The following is a 26,394-nucleotide window of genomic DNA, read 5'->3' as shown; positions in this document are numbered from 1 at the left end:
GTTTGTTAGAATCGATCGAAACGAACAATACCGTACAAACATCGATGCTTACGCGAAAAACTAGTAGAAATATCAAGCAATGGTCAGACACGCTAGACAAATCGAGAGAAAAATATAATTCGAGCTTCAGGTTGCATGATTCTGGTTCGACCGATCAAAGTCAGGAAATCGAAGGCTTAGTTTATGATATATCAGCATCGTAACGTAAACATGTCAATGGATTAGGTGTGTAATAGAAACAATTCCTTTCAAGAACTTAGTTTCTCGCAGAGATTCGATTCTATGCAAGCTGGTAGTTTTAACCCCTTAGCTTACAATGACGTTTCAGAGGCGTGATAAGTCTACCGAGCCAAACATAAATAAGACGTCTCAGAGACGTGATAAGTCTACCGGGCCAAATCTTGGTGTCACTTTTGACTCGCACAGTTGGAAATTAAATCATAAGGCAACGAGTTAACTGACAACAATATGGGTAATGGACCGAAGGAGGAAGCGATTCTTGTATGATAATATTATTATATTATACAATTATAATAAAAAGAACACACGACAACAATAATGACTACACTCGGTACGCGGTTTTTTCCTCGACGTTGGCTATAACAACGATCGAGTAGGACCCCTAAAATACAAACTAGAAACAAATATAATGAAATATAAATATACATACACACGCATACGCATTCATATCTGGATGCGCACCAAATATCGTAGGACTGTTTCTACGCGTAATTTCGAGAAAGGTGTGCTGAAAACGTTCCATTTTATCAACAAGTCGGGAGTTAAAAGATATTCCTCAGGTGCCATTCTGAAGAACGACTATAGTTGGTAGTTTAGCTAAATTCGTGCTGCTTGTTTTGAAAGTACAAGTCCTAAAAGATCATTTATCGTCACCCTTGCCCTACGTCGTGTTTCTAGGGTTTTTCGGTGGGGTGGGGGAGGAAAAAGGATGCGCTCGGTCAGGCAGAAAGAGGAAAAACGAGGAGCGTGGAAGGCAGGGATGAAACGGTCGCCCCGACAGCGCGCGTGCGCCGATTCTCGTGGGCTAAAGTTGCGTGTAGCACGGTGGGCGTGGCCTCCAGGTAGCGGAGAACGCGTGAGGTGACGCAGGTGAGAAGAGAGAAACCCGAGCACGTAAACGGCTGAGCTACCGGCAGACTGCGACGCGCGCTCCTCGCGAGACCGTGCGTGTAGCCTTCTCGGCCAGACCGAGGTCAGTCAGGGTCCTGCTCTTAGTCAGGACACTCCGGAGAACATCTTCGAGAGGATCAGCCGGACAGCCGTTGTCTATCGACAACCCTTGTCTTAACGATCTATTTTTTCGTTACCTCGGAACATTCGTTGCACGGTATCGTCGCGAACGATCGATATCGATCGCGAGACCGTCCGCGGGAGGCGAGTGCCGCGCGACCGCGGCTCAAGGGAAGTGTTCCGCGTCTCGATCCCGATAACGAAAGGAAGAAAAACATTTTTCGGTCTGTGGATTTGTGTGGAAGGTTTGTGCGCGAACCGCGGGGAACTGTAAACTTTGGTGCAAGATACTCGCGGTGGAATTACCTCGTTCCTCTCCATGAGCAGTCGGAAGCTTTGACGCAACGATCGATCGACCAGCAAAACGCGATGTGCGGTGAGTCTATTGCCGCTCTGTGTCATCCTTTTTCGAAGCTAGAATCGACGCACTTAACTTCTGTCGCGACAAAGTTTACTCCCGGAATAAATGCTCCGGCATTTACTAATCTCGTAATTGTTATCTAAACCAAAATTTGGAATAAGAAATATTTTCAAAGTTCCTAAAATATCCTTGCTTTTCTATGGTTGGACTAGAATACCCCCCAAGGTTGGTCGTCAGTTTATTTAAAAAAAAAATAGTTTATTTATTTATACGATACTCTAGAATAATATTGTTGTTTACGTTTGAGTATAAATTTCTCATTTCTTGTACTGTCCGTTTCGTGGCTAAACGATTTGAACGGAAACGTAATAAAAGTGTAATTTTGTACGTAGAAGGAATTAATTCGGTCGTAGTTTCGATCAAACGTTTAAAATTCGTCTCTGATTAAAAAAGAAAAAAGTGTTTATACAAGCTGTTCCATCGTAGATAGTGCCAGATTTTTAGAGAACATCTGTTCCTGGTACCGATTCCGAATCTTTTAGAGAGACAGTCGTTTATATCGACACTTGTTTACACGATTTTAATCGACTTGGAGTCACAGCTGTTTTTCAAGATTTTCAGAAAGTCATCTTTCTATTACTAATTTATTTTAGTAGTTCTATTTTAGAAATTCGATTCGCTGGTGGATTTGGTACGAAATTTATTTCGATTCTGTTACGACTAAAATTGTTTATGCGAATCTAAGGAAAAATCGAAAAAAATAGGTGCAAGTAGAAATAAGGAACGTTTAGATAATGAATAGTAGACTTTATCGTTTCAAGGATGTAAATACGTTCGAACACGATTATAACAAACACTGGTAGAGTGACAAAGCATTCTATTTATAACTATTAGTTGCTATATCAGCGAGAAGTTTAAATCCAACAACTTTTTTTTAATTTTCAATAATTTGATAGACGAGTTCTAAAAATAAATTGAAGAGAGGAAAATAATGTAATTATGTACCCACGACTAATACTTGTATTAACATGCTTGTACAAATTACGATACCCTTAGTATTGAACACAATTTATTTCTTTGCAATTACAAGCATTAATAATTGATTCTTTGTAGTCATATTTACTATGGTAACTGTTGTACATAATCTCTCGTGTAGTAAACCAAGTTTACTAGTGCAATTCTAATCGTGTTGTCGCTTCTAGAGACATGAACGCTATTAACGCAAATTAACAATAGAAAACTCTAAATAAAATAAGTAACACGTAACTTTATATTGTCTACTCTATACAAATCATTATGTATAATAAAGTTACTTTGTAAATTTCTTTAATGCTTGGTAGTTTTTTCGTTCCGATGCTTGTAAATTTACACTTTTTTTTTGTAAACTCGAGTAATAATGTACGTTTGTACGACGCAATATTTTCCTCCTTTTTCCACGGAATAATGCAAACGTTGTTAAACTCGACGATAAATAACGGTCGGTGATTGACATCGAACTCGCGCATTATACCTCGATATCTATGCTAAGCAGGAACGACTTATGCGTGTATCTTGCACGGTCGTGTTTGCAAATTGTATTACAGATTTATTCAAACATCGAGTCACGATTATTAGGTACATTTACGCTCGAGCACGGCCGTTATCTGTTAGCAGAAAGCCTTCGAGGCAACGGTTACCATTTTCTTGTATTATTGGTCGAGCTATAATACGATCGTGTTTCTGTAGATTTTTCTAAAAATACACTTGATCGTGTATTCTCGAAATTTATTTTAATCTCCTTGCTTAACGAAGTTAATTTTCATCGTTAAAACGATTTTACGATTCGTTTGTCTTGGATCGTGTTTTAAAATTTTTCTCCGGCCGAATATTATTTTATTCGATTATTTATTTCCGGAACCCTTTGATAGAAGGAGTAACAAGCGTAACAAAAGTAAACGTAGGCAGTCAGATACGTGAAAACAGAAATAAAAGATAACTAAGTAAATAAAAACAAAAAAAAAAACATAATTGGTAGAAAAAGAAAGCAAAATATCACGTATTGCAGAAATATAGAGGAAAAGATTTATAAAAATGAGTATACTTTATTGTTGATGTTTCGAATTTTAGATAATAGGTATCAGAATTTTTCAAGAAAAAACAAATGTAATACAATCTTTTTGCCATCGTCTTAGTTAATTGTACAGTGTATTTCATCTTTAAAATAATACTTGTACATTTACTAAGGTATTTTCTATTTTTCTTTCTTGTAACTAATATATACATGTATGCTCTCATCTTTATTATTCATAATTCCTATTGTGTAAGTTTTCGACCCCTGATAGAATCCAAACATGTACCTGAAGAAGAGGATTCAAATACATACGGAAGACATATATGTCAATATGCAATAACGGCTTATTTAAAACTAGCCGTTCGAGTTATTTATTATTATTATCTAGAATCATTTGCCTTTTACTATAATTTTATCTATTTTTACTGGTCAAACCCGTCTTTCTTGCTCAAAGCGTCGCGGAATACTAATGTGTTTGCTATAGATTCGTGCGTAACGCGTTACTGCTGTAAGGAATATATTCGAATTTTGAGTTTCCAGTGACCCAGTTATTGTCAAATTAGGGTTGATTGACTCCGGACACGAGTTAAGGGGCAAATTGCGGATGACATCAGTCTCGAATACCCCTAATTTTTATCAGATACTAAAGTAAACTTTTACAAACTCGAATTCAAAGCAGAACATTGAAGGGAAAGAACAAGAAGTGGACTTTTCTAAAACTTTAGAACTGTAAACTAATCCATGGTATTTAAAAATGCGAACGATAATACACGGAAGAACTAAGATTTATTTTATTTTTCTCATTATTAGAGAATCGTGTTGAAAGAGAAATATCTTTTGTTCTATTATTAAAAATCTGACGAAAGAGTCTTAAAAGATTTCGTGCTTGATCTTGTTTCTACTCGAAGCTTGGTTCTTAAAATCTCGATAGTAAAATGGTAGCTCGCTGTTCTTCGTTTTATTACTAATGAAGTTCGTCGAATAGCCACACCTGTTTCGACTCATGATCAGATGAAGTTTCCGTTCTCTGTGCCCAGAACGACCACACGCACGCATACTTTATGATATATAATTCATAATCGTTGCTCGAGGGAGGAGCACGTTTGTGATTTTCACTATAAATCTGATAACTGTGACTATCCGTGGCTCGCTCGGAATACTGCATTAACGTATACTCGCTTTTAACTACACTGAAAACGCGTTTCCACTCTCTCGCTCCGATGACCGACTGTAATCGTTTGTCGTGAAACGATCTCTGAATACTAAGGGCGAGCTTAGTTACTTGCAAAGCAAATTCCACGCGTTATAATAAATAACATCATGTATGACGGACAGTCGAAGATCAGAGAAAACCTTTTTATACTTTCGTTCCTTTTCCTTTTCTTATTTGTACTTTGTACCACGTTCGTTGGAAATCTTGTAGCCTATTGATATTTTGCAAAATATAAATTATGAAAAGCAAGCAGAAAACGAATAGAAAAAATTTCCTCCGAATTTGAGAAAAATAGTAGGAGTTGAAGGATGCAAGGATTTTGAATTTTATATAAACGACAGTAATGCAATATTTTGTCAGAATGTTGTGTAAATAAAGTTTGTTGTGTAAACACAATCCTCGTAATGAAAAAGTTTTAACGTTAACAACTTGAATAAGTATTGCGTTTACAAGTTTATGATGTCGTATATTTGCAAAGAGGGTGCCGAATCGTAGCAGTATCGGCGTTGTTAGCATCGCGACGCTCGTTTGCATGCACTATATAGCGACGATTTGTCCATTAGAAGCGGTACCGCGGACTTGGTACACGAAACCAGAACTTCACTGCAACGGCGTTGGGGTTCCAGCGGGGGCGTTGTCACCCCCCGCCACGCTTTCACCACCCAGCAGTCCGAGCGTGACTCTGCCGCCTTCGCCTTGGAGTCCTGGCGCGACAGGAAACACCAACAGCACCGCGACGTCGTCCCATCGTTCCTTGGTTTGTTCCTCGAGTCTCAATCAACCATCCTCGGATCGATTCAGCGCTTTCACTCTCGTCTCTGCGTACAATCCTGACACGAGACTTCAAACTTTGCCCTCGACGACCATCGCCGCCACACGAGGTAACACAATCATCTCTACCCCCGCAAGAAATTGCTCTCGATAAGGGTAATTATGCAATGCAATGAATTTGCCTTCCTGGATACTGAAAACTCTTGAATACATTATAATACAAATAATTGTAGATATATTATATCGTCCCATAACTTCGTGCCGTCCGATATTCTGAAATTTTGTAACTTAATAGAAAACGATGCAACTGTATCTTATTCCCAAGCGGAACTCTGCAATTTTTATTGCACTATTCAATAGTGTTTTAATCCATACAAAATAGTAGTAAATCTGATAGTTTAAGAGTTATAACTTGTAACAATTTAAAGTGAAATATTAGGTTTATGGCACAACTACTGTAATACTATTTTGTAATGCTTAAAAAACTAGATCGAATAGTGCTATCGCAGTCATAGAGTTACATTTTAAAAAAGGGTGCAGTTACATCGGTGCATCTAAAAGGTGCAATTGCACTTTAAAAAAAATAGAATTTTATAATTTTGATTACGCTATTCGGTGCAACTTTTTAATCTCTACAAAAGAGTATCAAGACACTTACGCCTAGGAAATGAAATTTGGTGGGTTTCAGAACTACGGTGTGGTCTAATGTACGGTGGTTATGGGTCGGCGGGAGCTACCTGGTGGGCTCGACACGTGAGCCTCTTACTACCCCATTCCTTGCTACCATCCGCGAGAATACCTACTCAACAAACCACGCCTGTCGCCAATTGTTCGCCTATTCATCTAGAACCTCTCAGCCCATCCAGATCTGGCTCGCCAAGAAGATGCACCCCCGAAAAGACTAAATTCGGTGAGCATTTATGGTTCACCCTTTCAAATCACGTTCCTTCTTTAAATTATACTGATTGTTCATCCCCGATTCAACCTTCTGCGAAAATTAAATTCATCGTTTTACAAGTGGGGATTTAAAAAAAATTGTTTTCCTAACCTTATGTAACAAAATAATCTGTTTACTTGATTTCAACAAAAAAGTCTGGGTAAATTTTATTCGTAATTTTCACCCGAATCGTTTAAAGCATCTAAAACAAGTTTGAAAAAGAAACCCTCTCGCCGATTATTTCTACTCGCAAGCAAATAATAACGATTCCATTCTGCTAGCAGTTTGCAAGCACTTAATTACTGTCATTAGTGTCCACGCGTGTTGTTATCAACAAGAGAAGGAAAACCTGGCAACTAAACCAATTACGAATCCTTCTCAGTCTCGTATAACGTCTCGATTTCGAAAATTACCGACGATTACCTGACGTGTCCCTTTTTGCGCAGTCTATAGAACGCTAACAAATTAGGTTCCTGTCATTGTAATATCGTTACGCGTTTATCATTTTAGCTACGGTATTTCAAAACCAACTTTTCACTGGAAAAGCTTTGTGCGGACTTAAAAGTGTATAAATTATTGGAAACGAATTAGATTTCTCATAATTGTGACTCTTTAGAAATTGTTTCCTTTGCTAACTCGAAATATTTAAAACGAAAAGTGAAATTACAAAGGCAAAGCATATTTTATTCACGCATAGTAGTAATAATTTATTAACACGCGACTCGTGGAACACGATTAATGTGGATTAAATGTGTATGAATTATTGAAAGCGAAGTATTTAAATATGAATTTCAGAAGAAGAGGCGCCGCTGAATTTGAGCACCAAACCCGGCGACGTTTTGTCCAGTGTCGAGCGAAAAAGTAAAATTTGGTCACCGGGGACAGTTTGCGAGAGGGAAGCAAAAGAGATCAGAGTCCCATCTTCGAGTCCATCTTTAACACCTGTTGTCACTCGACAGATTCACCATTCACCCTTGACACCACCCTCCTCGTCGGAAAGGACTTTCCAGGTAAGTCTTTAAATTAAAACAACTGTAACGTGTTTCCAATTTTATATTTAAATTCGCTTCTACTACTCCTACCAACGATCACTACCTCAATTTTAATAAAGGCCAGGTGCCGTATTTAAGCCACTCAATACGTTTTTAATTTTATCTAAAGAATCACACCGAGTGTAAATTAATTTGTCAGAAAGTGATGCATGAACTAGCGATATTAGCGGAAAGATGAAATTCTTTCAGTTTGTAAGTTTAGTTTGTAATTTTTTCATTTCGAAAAAAGGGAATAATTTGGGGAAAGAAAGTAACAAAGTCGATTCGAACGCTATCGATATCGGTGTAGCAAAATCTCCAACGACAAATTACTCGCCGTGAACAAACGTCGAGCATTCCTTTCCGTCAGTGCGCGAAAGCCAGCTTTACGAGTTTCGTAAACACTCGTTTCGGACTTTTACAGGTTCGACACCCTCGAGCTCGTAAACCGTACCGCGGTCAACTAGAGTCGCACTTATGGAAGTGCAGAGTTGTGGAACTCTGACGATTCATACTTCTCGGTGCGTCTCGAACAGAGAAAACGTTTCCTTGCAAGCGCGTAGGGGAGAACAACGCAACAACGATTACTCGGGACCGGAGATAGGCAAAGTTTTATTCGAATAATAGATAACGAACGAAATCAACTAGCAGTAATTTATCCGCGACAATTCTTTTATCGAAAGATGTGGAGAAAAACACAGTTGTTCGGTGCTCTTTAAACAGCTCTAACGTCGTAAATTTTACGAATTTTAAGAAAATAATTCTTGTTTAAACTTGTAGATCTAAGAATACTCGTTTAGTCTAACTTAAAAATCTATATATATTTATCCTGAAACCAATTATTGTGTTTTGTTAATCCATCTGCATCTTCACTCTAAGCATAAAAATACATATTTCAAAATAGAATCATTTTATATGATGTTAGAACGTAAATATTTATTCTTTTTCATAACTGTACGGTAACTAAACTTAAAGTAGATACTAAAATTTTTGGAACAATATGATAATCTTTAAAATATAGCATTTATTTCTCTCGTGTAATTATTATTATTTGAACTCTATCCGATAGGAAACTAGATAGCCAAACGAGCGTGTAGCCATTTATTTCTGACGCCTTTAATTTGGAAATTAAGATCGAAAGATTAGTACGATCGAAAGGGTTTAGAAAAGTCGGTGATTTTAGTGATAAGCAACAGTTATTGTGCGCGTATCGTTCCGTTTAACGATGCAAATGGGTTAATAAGCCGGTTCGATTTAGAGAGGTATCCGAATCCGTGGGATCGAGATTCGGAGTTCCGTAAAATGGGATATTTGCATACGGAGGAGAAATCCGTGGAAGTCACGCGATGGGAGTATTCGCGGTGGCGCAAGTGCCCTAAAGTGCACCGTGGATCGACGAAGAAGAGGGTCAAGCGTTTGACGAATGTCGGAACTCGACAAAAGGCAGCGGCGCAATTACGGCTGATTGAATGGAAGTAGAAACTCGCTTGGCTACAGTTTTACGCGCGACACGTAACAGCCAGTGGACATATTAGGATATCTGGGGCACACGCGCGTCACACGATCCTGATTCCGACCGACAAAAGCTCTCCTGTCCCCGAAACCGGACCCGAGTCTCTTTCCGATCGCCCCCCAAACAATTCTCGCGAACAGAGCGTCTCTCCTTACCTGACCCTCCTCGATCCAGGAAGTAAGCGTTCTTCGAATCTTCCGGCACGGAAACCGCAGCCCCGATGCACCCAATTAGAGACCCACGATCGTCTAAACGTTTACGATCAACGCCGTTTCTACCAAAGATGTCAGGCTTATTTTCTAGATTTAATTTTTCCTCGTTTTGCATCTCTGTCAAAAGTTGCACAATTTTATGAAAATACGCACCCTTCGTGTTTCAAATTCAGTGGGATTTCGCAGAAATATTTTTTTCTTCCTCCACAATACCGACATTGCGTTTCGACCTAAATTAAGTATCCCATTTGCAGATGTTTCGCGATATTTCGATTCGAGACACCGATACGTTGTACCGTTACGCTCAGCGACGTCCCCGTAATCTCAGGTTCCGTATTCAGTAATCGCTGAATCGTTAATTCCTTTTCCATACCAAGTCCTAGTTTCTTCGCTAATTTAGTAAATAACGTAAAGTGACAATTAAAATATGATATCGCAATGTAGAGACTCGAAACTTCAATTTAAAAAAGTTACAGCCTTTTCAACACCTTTTCTAATTCACAAACGACAAATCGATATACACGCTAAAAGAGTTTGTCGGAGGAGGTACAAACGGTACGTAAATTTACGAACGAATAAGATTCGTCCGACTCTGATATCCCAGAATTTCTGGGAAAGTGCAACGATTCTCGAGCATCTCGAATGGCGTTCGGTCGAGGAGACCGTAATTTCGAATTCGTCTTGCGACGCGGTTGCTTACTGCATTTGGACGACATCGAAGAAGTTCACCGAAACTCGTTCGCGTGTCCCTTCGGGAGACCGCAGAACGTGTAATGGTTCCTAAAGAGCTGATAAATCGTCGGTACCGAAGTACCGAGGTTTCTTCGTAGAAGCGTCGCTCTTTGGAAAAAAGTCTGAAAAAAGACGAACGTCGCAAGTCTCGTCGAGTTTAATTTTCTGTCGGTGCATTTGATGCTCGAACGAAACAATCTTGAGCTTAACCGACACGAGAATTCCTGAAATTTATAAAATTCTTTGAACAGAATCAAAGAAGCAGACTCGAACTGTCAGAGTTTCCTCTTGACATTTCTAAACGCAAGACCTGAACGCTCGTACAGGGGCCACATACGAAAATAATAATTTCATTTTAATATTTCACGATTCTAAACGAAATCGTTGGGGTTCTTACTGTCGGGGTTCCCCTTTGTTCACGAACGAAATATTTCGTGCATTTATCGCGAGGTAAATTGCACGATAATATCAGTTTTGTCTGAATATTTGACGATGGTATTCTTGGAATAGAAAGTATTGTTAAAGAAATGGAATTATCGGAACTGTGACAGTGACGTTCCCTCTGAAAGTATGTTTCCCCAATAGGCATTACGTTTATCGACGGGAAAAGGTTTTCTAATGGCGGTTTGGGTAAAACGTCGAGTCCGGGAAACGACGCGGTTCTCCGCTAATTGCGATAAGAGTGGAAACCCATTAGAAAGATTATCGAGGGTCAAACACCGTGCAGAATTAATATCGTTGTAATATCGTTTCTTATTATTGATCGTCGAGGGTCGTGAATCATGCGTACTGGCGGGTCGCGTCTACCGGTACCGGTGCACACTCGTAAGTAATAATATTCCGCGGTGGCGCGTTCGTACGCGATTCCACGCATGTACCTATGCGTGTATCGTGAAAAGAGACACGCCTAAGTCGGCAGCATTGTCAGGACTGGCGCCCATGCGACAATTAGTCGAGGAGAAAAACCGCGGCTCTGTGAACACAGGTGCGCCTGGCGCGACCGTCTTGCCGATCCGATCGTCTTCCTTTTGCAACATCCTCCGCACCGATTTCGATACTCCAACCAACCCTTCGTCCACGACCAGTCGTCCTCTTAAAACACCCAACGAACGAACCGAAAAATCAACAATTAAAAGGAAACATCGCTAAACATTGTCGAGATTCCCTCCCACCCCCCTCTTAAATTATCAATTTAAACAACCATTTATGTACCAGCCGTTTTGACTGGTGTTAGTATAAGTATGATACAAAAATAAAATTGCAGAAAACAAATCTAACACGAAGTAGGAATTTTTAAATAAAATTGTGAAACCAGTCATTATGACTGGTGTAGTTTTAGCGTTAAATAGAAATATTAACAGAAACGTGTATTTTGCAAGGTGTTTCTAGCTGGTGGCCTGACAAGTTTCAGCTAATTAAAATTAAAAACAACCGTGAATCATCGAAAATAAAACGGTTTTTCCCCAATAATTAGTTCAGTGTTTCAAATATGAAAAATAATAGACATGCTGACGAAGATGTAATTATTTCAAGAACTTTGATAGTCAGAAGAGACTGTAAACAATTTATTTCTTCGCGTTTAATAGGAAATAAATTAATAGGGTGTACGTTTACCCTAGTATTTGAAAATCGAGGACTCCGTTTCGACCAAGTTTTTCTTTCTGTCGCAGTGCAAACAGTGTGGGAAGGCTTTCAAGCGATCGAGCACGCTCAGCACCCATCTTCTGATCCATTCCGACACCAGACCGTATCCTTGTCAATATTGCGGCAAGAGGTTTCATCAGAAGTCGGACATGAAGAAGCACACGTACATTCATACCGGTGAGTTTGACGCTGCCATTAAAATAGAACGACTCGTTTGCAAAATCGTGTTTATCGCGACTGATCGCGGGACGGTTTTGAGAAAAGTATCGCGAATGGAGAATTATCGAGTTGACGATGGCTGAAACTTTGTTCGGATCGTGCGCGTCTAAAAGCGCGGCTAACTTTCAAATCGAAGAAACTTGCCGGTCGTTGTTGAATTATTCACGCGAACCGTCTCGTTTCTAATATGCTCGTTCGGCCGCTGTATTATTCAAGGTATCATTGTTGTCGCGCGATCGTCGAAACCTCCTACCTTCTGCTACCTGAGAAACAACTCTACGAGTTCGCAACTTTTCAAGTTCTTTCCTCTCGAGCGCGGGAATCTTGGAAAAAAAACGCGACACGCGTTAACGATTCCTCGACTTTCGACGAAGAAACGACGACGGTCGTGGAATTTAGTACCGTCCTTTTACGACATTTTCAACCGTTGTATTATTCAAAGTATCATTGTCGTCGCGCGATCGCCGAAACTTCCCACCTTCTGCTATTCGAGAAACAACTCTAGAGTTTGCAACTTTTCAAGTTCTTTCCTCTCGACTTTCGACGAAGAAACGACACAGTCGTTGAATTTAGTATCGTGCTTTTTCAAAATTTTCTTTTACCACGATATCGGTTTAAGACGACGGAAAGGTTTGCTACGGCACTGAGAAATCCCTGTTGTTCTGGTTTCCTGTCGAACACATGTAGCGATGGCAACAAAAATAGCAATACGCCGCGGGAACGAAAGTATACGATCCGCGCGTGATTCACGTAACGTACACACGTAAATAGGACACAGGTAGATGTAGGTGCGACGAGCATAGATGCACACTGCCGAGGATGCGTTCTATCGCATTGTATAGTGCGCGTTAACATGCACGAGGCGCGTGGATCAAAAAGGCGCGGTTTGTATGACGACCCCGCGACACAGGCTTTTTGGCATCGCTCGTGACAACCAGCGAACGTGCATGCCGCGATAAGCCTACCTTCCTTTCGATGATAACGTGTTTCGCTCGTTTAATCATGACGAGCCGTCACGCTGATCGATTTCAGAAATCGATTTTTCCAGTGAAATAATTTAACAAACTTTAAAGTGCTATAACTCATAAATTATTAGGTATGGGGCATAAGAGTCTTGATAGTCTTTTATAGTGATTAAAAAATTGTATCGAATAACGTAATCGAAATTATAAAATTCGATTTTTGTTAAAAGTGCAATTGCATTTTTTAGATGCACCGATGCAACTCATTCTTTTTCAAAATGAAACTCTATGACTGCGATAACGCTATTCGATCTAGTTTTTTAAGCTCTGCCAAATAGTATTACGGTACTTGTGCCATAAACCTAAATTTCAAGAGTTATGGCAATTTAAAGTATAATAAATTATTTCACTTTAAATTGTTATGACTCTTGAACTATCAGATTTATGGCACAAGTTCTTTACTACTATTTTGTATGGATTAAAACACTGTATCGAATAGCGCTATGATAATTGGAGAGTTCCATTTGGGAAAAGATACAATTGCATCGATTATGATAATTTTTGTATCTCTAACCATTTTAAAAACATAGTTCTTCCCCAAAATTCTCAATGTATTATATTTCATTTCAAAGATAGTTTTCCAGGGTAACGAAAATTTAATTAACGAAACAAACGATGAAATTTTTCACGATCGTGCAACATTTCTCGCCGAACGAGTAATATGTAGATTTCTTTCGTATCCAGAAATTTTATTTTCATTCGGTCGCGAAAGCTTTTTTAAAACACCTGTAACTCCGTAAACGTAACAATATTCCACACAATAATTTGCATAATTATCGTCGTTACGGCCACTGAAACGATAATTGTAAAATATATTGGATTGGTTACAATTTGCTAAACAACGGCGTTTGTATACAACTATCGTTGTAATTCGATGCAAATACAACTTATCGTACTATAAATAGTTACGACTCATGGCCCCTGTACGATACATACAAATTTCGCAGGCATGTAAACATGAAAAATAGAAGAAAATAAGTTATATAATTGATTAATGCTTGTCCATAATCTCAGGATTCGTTTAAAAACTATATCTCATTTTTATGCAAATTATTCCTGTTTGCTTACAATATATGTACAATAGAAGTTTTTTTCATTCAGGGCTTAGTTCTCGAGGTAATCTAGTTTAAACAATGACTGCGCAATTTTACCAAATTGCTTGGAGAATCTAAAGTTCGTAATTAGACGAGTACAATTTTATGTGTATAAATAACGAGGAATATAATTTCAACAGTTTTATAACCAATGTAATGAAATTGATTTTCAAACGTAATATTATAAAATATTTTGAAAAAAAAAGAAATTAGAAACGGGGAGCGATCGAACGACATTTTAATTAGTTCCGTCGGGCTCGTAAGCCGGAAGAAAAGAAGATCAGCATAATAAAATCAGATTATCTTGGAATTTGATTCTTTCGAGCCACGTGCCTTCCATCGGACGACGACAAACGTATTGAAGGATCATAGTCATACTTTTAGCCAGGAAATATACGCACATGTATTATTTATTGCAACGTGTCACGCACGGCTCTGCTTTTCCCTCTGTTCCCTGTGCTGGACTAATTACACACAGAACAAGTTCCTATCCAGACAAAATTTTCTTCCAAAGATTAACCACATTCTATTTATATTTTTCAATATCGTTTCGAAATCGTTAAAATCATAAACAACTGGGATTAGTAATCGTATAAAAATTGAATAGTCTCTTGTTAATCGAAACATATTTATGCTGTCGGTTCCAAAAATAGTTTTAAACGATGAATGTGTGCGGAATTAGTCGTCAACCGATCAATTCCGGGTCACTTTAACCCGCCTTTTGCATATCAAGCGTTATCGAAGTAAAAAGTAAAATAAATTGTAACGGTGTTCTCCACAAAAAATGTTAGTATATCTACGAACAATGTAAAAGTAATAACAAATTATCGTAAATTTAAAATGCACATTCCTTGCAGTAATTTGTAAAGAAACACATTGCATTTGTTTGCTAAATTTGTTCGAGGATTAACAATATTATAATATTAAGAGAATACTGTGCAAATGCCTCTAATAATTTTTCCTACATTCTAATTGCTCAACAAAATTCTAAAAATCGAAAACTATTAATACTGAATCTAATCATCAATTGTGGTCGAGTCTCGACGAAACCCCTTCCCTAAAATATAAATAATAGAGCGTTGGAAATAATTGGTCGTTGTTTACAATTTTTGTTCGTTAGTTTATTGCGATTGTGAAACGTGTCGATGGCAGGTTCGAATAGTGTCGGTAAAAAGAAATACTGATATCGCGACAGTGTCGTTTTAGGGACGATTTAATCGGGCTCTCCCGCAGAAACGACCGGAAGGAGTAGTCGAACGATGGGAAACGCGCTGTTTGTCATGGTCTAAGGGAGTTTCCGGTTAGACACGTGCCCGCCATAAGGCTGGCGTCCTTCTCTAATTAGCACCGGGGCATCACGAGGGCTGAAATCATGCTTAATCCCTCTTTTATCCAGCCGTGTAAACGTTTCTGGCCCCCTGTTCCACAAACCACCTAACGCAAATTTAATCGCTCTTCGTCGCGATTTCTTCCTATCGATTCCTCCTTCTGAAGTCACGAGAGAAAACTGTGACAAATTTTAATCGAATTAACGACTCTTCAACGACTATTATTTTTTCACGAAAAATGTCGTTTCTCTATTATCAAAATAAAAATTATATCGTTGTCTCGCTCAAATATTTTCGTCAAATTATATTTTCCAAATGAAATCTGGAATTTCATGCAAAAATTACTCATTTTCCACTTGCTATATACGCATAATAGACAAATTAGAATAAACTAACAATTTCGAAAGATAGTGCACATAATTTTTTGGTTAATATTACGATATACTAATCAGTTTTTACCTTGTTTTTTTTTTTTATTGAGATAGATTAAGTAGAAAATGAACAGGAATGGGAACGTTCTTAAAATAATTTTTAACGTAAATGATACATGAAATGTTGTTTTAATAGATACGATGTAAATAGCCAACATAAATATAAATTGTACATTCCGAATATGTGAAACGTTGGAGCTTTCAAAATTCATTTTACAATCAAGTTTTGCCACGTTCGCAATCGTTGCTTTGCATTATTATTGCAAGAACGTCGTTGCTTTGTTCAACCTATCTGACCGCATTCTTGCAGTTTTGCATCGATGATTCTAACAAACATACATTTGTTTAAGATAATATACCGAATGTCACAAAGATTGACATTTTACACGTAGAATGTTGAACGCGTTCTTCGAACGATAAAAGAATACGGTATAGTTCGCGAGCTTATTTTTGCACGAAGAACCACGGTTTTATTGTTTTTCGAACCCTGTGTATTCGTGGCTCGAATAATTCACGGTGCATTCTTCTTGTCTAGAAACGAAACTGGTTCGCGACGGTTTAAAAACTAGACATCGCATAATTATCGGATAGATAAAATACTCCGTAAGTATTACGTAACGTAACCCTGGAGTGTGATGTACACACTTGCAGTGTTTCCAAGTGTACCGCGAATCGCTAGTTAAACGCATACAAGTGTCAGCCTTTTCAACATACCTCTGCTTTTCGTCGTGTTTTGATAAAAGCAACCTTGGCAGATAATTGCGCTTAATTGCTATGGAATTATTAAAAAAAAACACACACGCAGGCACGCACACGCATACACACCGACGACTGGTATCGAATTTTAATAGGTCGTCGGAAAGTTTAACGAAGCAAGCTCGAGATAAAATGGCCGATAAAGGCTGCGGTTAATTTCGATAATGGCCGTTCGGAAAATATCTTTTCAACCGATTCACTGTCGCTCTTTATCGTATCGATTAATAATCGAAGCAAGCCTTGCTGTGCACTTTATTAGTAATTTTTCTCCATCTTTTTTTTCTATCTAAAGTTCTACGTAAACATAATAATGGGAATTTACTTACCGTCCCGTGTTCCAGTAAAAGGTTTCTAATGTAATTTTTACCTTACTATATTTCGTAGATTCTGTATTTATCGATTTCGAGAACCAAAACCCGACGACTCTGAAAAAAATAGATCGCAGAGATCGGAATGGATCCCGGAATCCCGTTGATTATTCTACCACTTTGTTAATTCGCTGGTCGCGTCTCGGTGTTGCGCCATTATTAAACCGTCCGTCGTATTAATTAGCTCTGCTTCTACTCGAACCAATTAAACGACGGTAAAAATTGTTTCGATGCTATGACGCAGAACGATAAGCAAGGTGTGCATAAAACTTGGCGACCGATGACGTACCGTCGTGCCTTTTCGTAAGCCGATGCTGGCCGTCTTTGACGTAATACTGCGTTCTTCTTTATGCTCTATTAAAACATATGACATTAAAATCCACACACTTTCACGTTTTATGTCCGTAAAACGAATCTGTTCTTTCTTCGCGATATTTAATAAATTCGTGCGTATTTTTGGAAAGCTTTGGAACGCATTTTACTGATGATTCATTTACTCCTGTTACAACAAAAAACAAGGATTTAATTAATTAAATTTAACATTGTTATAATTAAAATATTGTTATATTAAAGTTAAATATTGTTATATTCCCAAATATAATATAATATATTCGCAAATATTGTTGAAAAAAGGTCTTTCGACACCTTTCATAGAAATAGAGTTCAATAATACGATTGAAATCGACAGACGGGACAATTCGGCTGAAAAGCAGTCGGTTGTTTGTCACCGTATTCCATGAAACACAGCAACACTATAATAACCGTTGTTTGGAATAGCAAGTACGAATCGAGTCTAAACAGTGGTTACACGCAGCTTGTAAATTTTTTGCCGGAGTTTTCTGTGGTGAAACCTCGCCACATAAATAATTCCCGTGGGAGACGGAACACACCTTATCGTCACTAACATGCAAAGTATCCACCCTTTTCTTAGCTCGACATCCGGATACTTGGAATCCGACTTGAGATTTAATTTTCAGTTATCGTATAAGCAATACGTTTCTAATCGTTCCTGTAATTTTTTTAATTCTTCGTTTTGCGATGCATCGTTCAAATAATTTCATCGGTGATGGGAAATTTGAACATCTTACTTTTCTTTTTAGCACAGATAGAATAAACACCATCTTTAGAGAAAATGATAATAATTTTTACAGTTACATATTTTTCGATACTCTGGTATACCAAGTGTTCGAAATATGCCGCGTTTCCTCTACGATTTATTATATCGATCGACGTAAAAGTACGTTGAAGATGCAAGTACGACAGGCATTATTATATTTGCTGATCATTGTTCCGCTTCGAAAAAGAAAAATATATCGTGGGAGACAGGTATGATCGCTTTGAGAAAATAAGTTTCTTAGGAACGGCCAAGGTGGACACGTGACAGTCAAGTTTTCTACACACCGTGGCAAGGTACAATTGAAGGAAAGACATAGAACAGGAAGCAGGCAGTCAGAAAAGGGTATTCGTAATGTTTCGCTTACTATGTTTCATCGACGATGTACGCATATTGTAGAAAATTGTAGACTCTTACGTCCGCATTCAGGGAAATTATTCTCTCGGGTAACAACGACCGAGGAAATTCCCTTACTCTCCTCGAAACGATATAGCCTATCGAGGAATTTTGTCTGAACGTTGCTTAGATTACCCCCACCTTAACCCGCATTATATTTAGTTTCTGAAATAAAAAAATTGAAAAACAATAATTGAAAATACCAAGCTACGTAATAAACTAATGAATTTTACACGTGTTAGGTTGCACTATCTAATACTTCTATAAAATACAAAACTGCGTAAAAAAGTAAGTTAAATTAAATTGAAATAATTGTTGAAAAGAATGTTTGCTGGAGGAAAAACTAACATAACGATCATTGTAGAAGGAATGAAAATTATTGAACTTAAAAACTAATTAAAAGAAAGGTGCCTTTTGGCTAACGCGTCTGATCGGAAACGGTATAATCTACTTCCCGTGTGAGTCCAGAACGGCGAATCGATGGAAAGTAGATTACGCCATTAGCGATCAGACCCGACAGTCGACTTCTTGTCTCTGCACAATAATTTCTTCCGTTCGCATTATTCGAATTTACGAACATCCTTGTTATTATTATTTAGTCAGAATATCAAATAAACGTTTGGTCGTCGAGAAGAACGGAACCATCGGGCATTTCGGTATCTCTTGACAAATATCTCAGTCGCGGCATGAAATCGATCTTTCCAGTGTTGGGACTCTTCGTAATCCATGCAACGCCATTACATGAAGTTCATTAAGCGATCGCTGCATAATTAAACGGGCTAGCTGCTACCAAAACACACGTACGCGTACCCACACGCGTAACAACGTATCCAGTGCTATCATTAAAATCGGCCACGAAGTAAACGTTACAGTTGGTAAATATTTAAGCCGGCCGGTAAGGGTTCGGTAATGAGAGTCGAGATGGATCGATACCACCGTGTATAAAACGACAACGTGTGTGTACGTCCGTCGGTCGCCGACACTCCCGATAAATATTGCCCATCGGCTGAAATTGCTTTCCCATTTTCACCCTTCTTTATGCAATTGAAATCGCGACTAATTCTTTGCAAATACCTCGCTCCGTCCAATCGAAACTCAGCCTTTTGGACATTATTGAATAGAATCCTGTCTAAATTAATCGTTAAAATATTTACGAAGCACTAGAAAAATATCGTAGGGCTAAATTAAAAGCACTATTCGATACAGTGTTTTAATCCATACAAAATAATACTAAACCATTTATGCCATAAATCTAATAGTTCAAGTGTTATACCGATTTAAAGTGAAATAATTTAGTATACTTTAAATTGCTATAACTCTTGAACTATTAGATTTATGACACAAGTACTTTAATACTATTTTGTAGAGCTTAGAAAACTGGATCGAATAGTGCTATTGCAGTCGTGGAGTTCTATTTCAAAAAAGGATGCAGTTGCATCGGTGCATCCAAAAATTGCAGTTGCACTTTTAACAAAAATAGAATTTTATCGTTTTAATAAAACTAATTGTTTTCGAAACTTTTACAAGCTCTGTTTGAATTCCAAAAGGAAATCGAAATCATTTAGTTAAACGCAGACATTACGATTTTCGTCAGTGCCTTTTCAATTCTGATTGGCGTTGCAACATCACGTTTATCATGCTGTCACCCGTATATACGCGTCGGTTTGTGGCCTTATCTCCTGTTAATGTAAACTTGGCGCTAATTACTTGCCGAAACGGTGCAAAAAAAAAAATCGCAGCGCAATGCGGGCAAAAGTACAGTCATGGGTAACGTAGAAGTTCGTTCAAGTTCAAGAATATTTTAATACGGTGGAGCCAGAGTTGTGCAGAATTATAATTGAATTTATTCCAGGAATTAATCCTATCAATGAAGCAATCTTTATTGAGAACGTTGAACATTTTATTCGCGAAGAAATGACAGAATTTATCGCACGATAACGCAACGTTTTCTCGTTTCGAGTGGAAAATGGAGACTGTACTCTCATTGTGGATAGTTGAAAAGGTTTTCACAAGATATTATACTTCCGTTCCAATACGCTCTATTCCTCTAATATGCAAAATGGAATTCTGTGATCGGAATAGAAAGACGCAACCGATTCAGCGCCGTTGTGTTCCATCCGCTTCGCAAGTTTCTCTTACGAACAATCCTACTTAATGGAAAGTTGAAAATACTATGGTTAAAGTGGAAAATTATATAAAAAAAAAATATTTTTTACCGAATTATTTACCATTCCCAAGTTTCTTTTTCTTTTATTGCCTCTCTTATTATTTTATAAAAAGTGTTTAAAAAGTGTTTTTCCACTTTAATTCGTGTATTAGAAAAATTGGGGCCAATATTTTAACTTTAATTTTCGTAATTCATGTCGTAACGGAGGCTAAAATTGATCGCTTGGACGAAGAGTACATATTGACCAATGTATAATCACGCGATTTTGTGCTGTTTGCTATTACTAAACAATTTCTTTTACTTGATTATGATTCGGTTTTCTATATTACCTTTCTCATCTATTAATGTCATGCTACATCGCGTCGCAGCCATTTTTTAATTTGCACGAAAATCATTTCCATAATAAGATGAGACTCGATTCGAGAAAGGTTATGAGGCAACCATCTTTCATTAGTTGTAAAAGGGTTGCGGATCGAAAGCTGACCGAACAATTACGATAATGGTATTTTTCCTTGCGTCGGTCTAAGTGGTGACACAAATCAACCGGTGCTTGTTGTAACAAGGTGTCATCGTCGCCATGTTGCAAGCATTGTTCGTATTTATAGCAAAGGCAGTAATTCTGATGCGAATCGATGACACGTTAAAATGAGAAAAGCTTGAAGACGAGTACGGTGACATTTTCATTAGAAAAAGCTTTTCTGCCCCCCCCCCTCTTTCTCTCTCTCTCTCTCTCTCTCTTTCTCTTTCATTACCAACCAGCCTTTCTAACACATCACTTTGCTCGTAAGCTAATCTAATTACTTATTTGTAGCGTGAATATATTTTTTTAATATCGTATAATTCTCAGGGAGAATGAGATAAATAACATTTAAATGTTAATTATTTTCTCGAGATTATCTTCCAACTTTGATCATTTTTCCTCGATAATGTTATATTAAATATAACAATATTCGCATTAACAATTATTTCCAAATGTAAAGGTGCCAAAGAAGTGCAACGACTTATAAAATTAAGAAATTAGAATAAAGATAATGGAATAAAAATGAAATTTATTAAGCAAACCTGCGTTAAACCGTAAAGAAATTCTGCTTGGCAATCGATGGACGGCATCGGAAGGACGTTGGTTCGTTAACGTGGAAAGTGTTGTGTCAATTAATGATTACCTAGGAGAAAAATTAAAAGGTCGTCGAGGCAGATAACCAACTCCGTGGACAGTTTTTTTTTTCTCGCCAGAGTTTGTGCACTTAGATAAAGTCCTCCTCCCTCCCTCGAGCAAAATTAATTTCTTCTCGATAGAATCTTAACGACAACAGGTACCGTCGTACGGTTTGCGCGCAACACTTTTATCAACGTTTTACAATCGTTAAACCGTTTGTTTGGAATTTCGTCGGGAGAACAGCTGTTTGCACGAATTATCGAACGATCATCCAGTCAGACAAGTACCTAACCGAGGACTTTTCGAACGAGCTTTTCCTCTTATCGGTAACCCGATCCGTACGAAAGATCGTTCTTCAACCACGCGATAACAGTACCCTGCAAAATATTTAAGCTTCGACGAATCCCTTTTGCAGCGACGAACGAAGAAGCTTCGAACTTAACGAGAACTCGTGCAAACTCGAAAGAATATGCTTTTAGTACATTTATTGCAAAAAGACAAAATATGCACAAGGAAAGCTTATTATCTCGAACCTTAACCCATTGTTTTTCTTTTTTTATGTAGCGTTCAAAGCAGGGAAAATAATTCTGTCATGAAAAAATATCCTTTTCTTTTACGTTACGTGGTGTCCTATAAATAGGACATTGACACCTAATAATATCGTGACACTCGTAGGTACAACATACTGTAAAAGCTTTTTGGAACATTACTTCGGTGGGGAATTCCAACTTGCAGATATTTTATTAAATACAACAAAATCGAAGATCGATTAATTATCTATACGAAAAAGCTCTGTCTCGTTGAACGGTGCAACAACATACCATCGAGTGACATTAATTCGATCCTCGTGATAGCGAAACGCTAAATTATCGATTTCCGCTTCTTTGTTTGCCGCTAGTCGGTCTTTTGACATATCTTGCACACCAGGAATCGTTTGCAATTGAAAGAAGAAAAGCGTAGAGAGACCCATTGTATCGAAAAGGGACTCGGCTCGTCGGTGACGTAAACGGATTGTCCGGAATGACGGTGATAAAACAATCGTCACGATTTATCGGTTGATTCAGGTGTGTTTTATTCACCTTGACTCATTATTATAAGCCGCGTTCCGACGCTTTCCACGCTCGTTAATCGAATTTGCATCTTACCCGGTGGTATCCTCTATTCGAGGCAGCTCGACCGAGCCAATCGTAATTGATTCGAACAATTAACCCTTTATTTTGTTCCAACTGGTCCATACGCGTTACATTTCCGCTTATACTTTCTAATTATAGTGATGAAAATTAACAGTAATAACGGGTAAAGTACCCTGTCTTTGCAATTATAAAATTCTACTTTTTTAAACACTGCAATTGCGGTTTTTAGATGCACCGATGCAACTGGATTTCTTTTTAAAGTAAAACTCTGTGACTGCGATAGCACTCTTCGATCTAGTTTTTTTAGCTCTACAAAATAGTATTACGGTACTTATGCCATAAAACTAATAGTTCAAGAATTATGGAAATTTAAAGTGAAATAATTTAGTATACTTTAAAGTGCTTATAACTCATAAACTGTTAGGTATAGGGCATGAGAGTCTAGATACTCTTTGGTAGTGCTTAAAAAAACTGTAGCGAGTAGCGTAATCAAAATTATAAAATTCAATTTTTTTTTAAACTGCAATTGCATTTTTTAGATGCACCGATGCAACAGCATCTTTTTTTTAAATAAAACTCTATGACTGCGATAGCATTATTCAATCTAGTTTTTTAAGCTCTACAAAATAGTATTATGGTACTTATGCCATAAACCTAATAGTTCAAGAGTTATAGCAATTTAAAGTCTACTAAATTATTTCACTTTAAATTGTTATAACTCTTATAGTATCAGATTTATGGCACAAGTAGTTTACTACTATTTTGTATGGATTAAAACACTGTATCGAATAGTGTTGAAAATTATAGTTGTTTCATCTCGTTGGACAAGTACCGGGTAAGTTTGACACCGAATGGTTTGAATTTTTGTTTCCAGGCGAGAAGCCGCACAAGTGCGTGGTGTGTGGCAAGGCGTTCTCTCAGAGCAGCAATCTGATCACCCATATGAGGAAGCACACTGGTTACAAGCCGTTCCAGTGTGGGCTGTGCGACAAGGCGTTCCAGAGGAAGGTGGACCTAAGAAGACATCGCGAAGGGCAGCATCCAGCGGCGCCGGCGCTCGACTATCGCTCCCTTCAGCTACCCTCCCAATCCACAAACGTCCCACACTCGCCCACTCTCCAATCACCCTCCGCTTATCACATGATACCCATACCCGGAAATAGTTGAGACTCTTTCACGGTCACCGTCCGTCCATATCTCTTCGTCTTTCAGCAGCCGATTGCGTGCTATTCGATCGTCGTTAAAAACGGAACGCAAGACAATCGAGAAGAAACGGAGTCGCGACGAGTCGAGGGTTTCCAAAATCCATACGTGGGTGTAAGTATCGAATGCGATTTTAATAAGACACGCTGGCGGCTAGATTCGATCTTCCTGTTTACGAAGACGCAGCGTCACGAGGGCGGAAACTCAAGAAGTTTTTAAATATTTATAATTCATTTTTCATCGGTGTTTTAAAACACGACATTTATCGAGTCGAGTGGTTGCAAGGCACTTTGATTCCTCTCCCCCTTTTTTTTATCCGTTCAAATGAATTAGATCTTATGTGTGAAAGCAAATAGTGGATGTTTCCGAGAATCGCGGGAAAACACGGACGTGTACACTCATATACGAAGATATTCGACCGCTCACGTTTATAACTTTCAACTAATTAAATACATGCGTGTGTCTGTGTGTGGTAAACTGAAGCATTTGATTAGAACGACACGTACAACTATGGATCTTAAAACCGCGTAAGTAAAATCAGAAAATAATTCAATAAATATTTAATAGTATTTAAATTAAATAATTGTGTTTAATAGGAAGTAGTGAGCCCACTGTTTGCTTCTATGACAGCTTTTATTTTCCCATCAAGTGGAATAACTTGGAAGTAACATTTACATCTATCGATTACCATGTTTCATTAATATCTCTTTTTAACTTCTGCTACGTGTTTACAGTATTTTCTAATTTCTCTTGTGTAGTCTTAGGATCTTGTATTATATATTAAATACTTCAATTTGGCATACAGCCGTGTGAACATGTTTTCAGAACTTCTTTCCACGTTGCAACAAATAAATAACATTTCGGTTTTCAATCGGTTTATTTATGGTCATTGACGAGGGAACAAGATTAGGCGTTTTAGATAGAGAATCTTCAACCGTCCATTATTACTGTACTTTCAGTATTGTACATACATGTGTACTGTATACAGGATACGGTTGAATAACACGTACAAATGAATGGAAGAGGATGATTCTTTATGACAAAAATAAGAAAAAAGAAAAAAAGAAAATTATTTTTATTATAAATTTGATTCTCCTCTTTTTTCTCATTTTTCTCATAAGGTACGACTTTTCAATCGCTTGTACTTGTTATTCAGCCGCAACTTGTATACAGAGTAAAGTAGCTAAACGGGAACACCTAAATATGGGGTGTTGGTTGATAACTAAAATTCATTAAGAACTCCGGTCCTATAAAATATGTTTGGGACAAGGATTAATGAAACCAATCATAAAATAAATTTACTCTACTTGAAACGTACATATTTATTTTTCTATGTAATCACTATTTAGTGCAACACATTTTTCCAAATATCCATGAAGAAACATTTGGGTTTATGGGAAATGTTTATTTTTCAATAGCTCGTTTAAGTTTGGAAACAGCTAAAAGTCTGATTGTGCAGAAGTATGAATTTAAATTTAGAAAAATTGAATTTAGAGTGCAAAATGTGTATAGTTACACGAGCCCCTCAAAATAGCATAATTTTATCTTAAGCAATTTTAAATAACAAAGTTAGGTGTTTCCGTTTAAACGCTACGTTCAGTATACACACTTATATGTAGATACATTTAAAAAAAAATATATGTATATATATATACGCGTTAATGTAGAGGCAAAGATGTGTGTGTGTGTGTGTGTGTGTGTGATAGTGCGTGTAGTGTGCAAATACACGCGTGAATGTAACTACGAGGAGATAGAATAATCGGTCCATCACACAATTAAAACGTTTAAAATAATTCGGTGGTTTGCAACACTGATTATATATTTACACCCAACAGAAGCTAACACTAAATCTACCGACACTTCATGTTTACCCATTCCTACCAAGAGGAATTGCTGAAACTTCTTTAAGTATATAGAGTCAAAGTAAATGTCAAAATAAACATAGAAGACAGCATAAAATATAATTAGTTGGTATAGTCATTGGATAGAGAATGAAACGCCCTTCAAAACGAGCGTTCGAACAAGCCGATAGCTTTATTAGTTCCGGAGATATAGCGATTTTAGTTTCAAGCCGATGCGGTGGCTAGTTCCGGAGATATAAGGGTCCGAAGCGTTTGTTTACGTTTCATTGAGGCGAATGAACTCACGCGCGTGAAAATAGTAAACAGTGCGTAGTAAATTCTTGGAAATACTACGACTTCCTGATCACCTGACTGTCTCGACTCACACGCGACAAAGAGGTACGACGTAACGCGTCAGACGGAGGCAGAGATAGTCAAATTAAGAAAAATA

General features: G+C 37.8%; 1 protein-coding gene across 2 annotated transcripts; it reads left to right on the top strand.

Annotated features, from left to right (window-relative positions):
• Window positions 1-1,171: 1,171 nt before the first annotated feature.
• On the top strand, window positions 1,172-26,097 carry LOC122402137 (zinc finger protein Gfi-1b-like). 2 transcript variants are annotated; one of them, XM_043404704.1, is made up of 6 exons: window positions 1,172-1,627; window positions 5,439-5,756; window positions 6,335-6,556; window positions 7,382-7,593; window positions 11,742-11,892; window positions 23,774-26,097. In XM_043404704.1, exons 1-6 carry the CDS (start codon window positions 1,621-1,623, stop codon window positions 24,064-24,066), a joined length of 1,203 nt encoding a protein of 400 aa, XP_043260639.1. In that variant the 5' UTR covers window positions 1,172-1,620; the 3' UTR covers window positions 24,067-26,097. The 2 variants fall into 2 exon arrangements, with proteins under 2 accessions (XP_043260639.1, XP_043260637.1); XM_043404702.1 differs by having other exon boundaries at window positions 7,379-7,593.
• The last annotated feature ends 297 nt before the right edge of the window (window positions 26,098-26,394 follow it).

This window comes from Colletes gigas, unplaced genomic scaffold, assembly GCF_013123115.1.
Source record: "Colletes gigas isolate AHSC1104 unplaced genomic scaffold, ASM1312311v1 Colletes_gigas_Sc00033, whole genome shotgun sequence".
NCBI lineage: Eukaryota > Metazoa > Arthropoda > Insecta > Hymenoptera > Colletidae > Colletes > Colletes gigas.
This window is presented reverse-complemented; position numbering and strand designations above follow the sequence as displayed.

Excerpts from the sequence above, each read along its gene's own strand:
- LOC122402137 (XM_043404702.1), top strand. Across the intron at positions 6,557-7,378 it reads CCCCGAAAAGACTAAATTCG|AAGAAGAGGCGCCGCTGAAT; the intron begins GTGAGCATTTAT and ends TATGAATTTCAG. Across the intron at positions 11,893-23,773 it reads GCACACGTACATTCATACCG|GCGAGAAGCCGCACAAGTGC; the intron begins GTGAGTTTGACG and ends TTTTGTTTCCAG.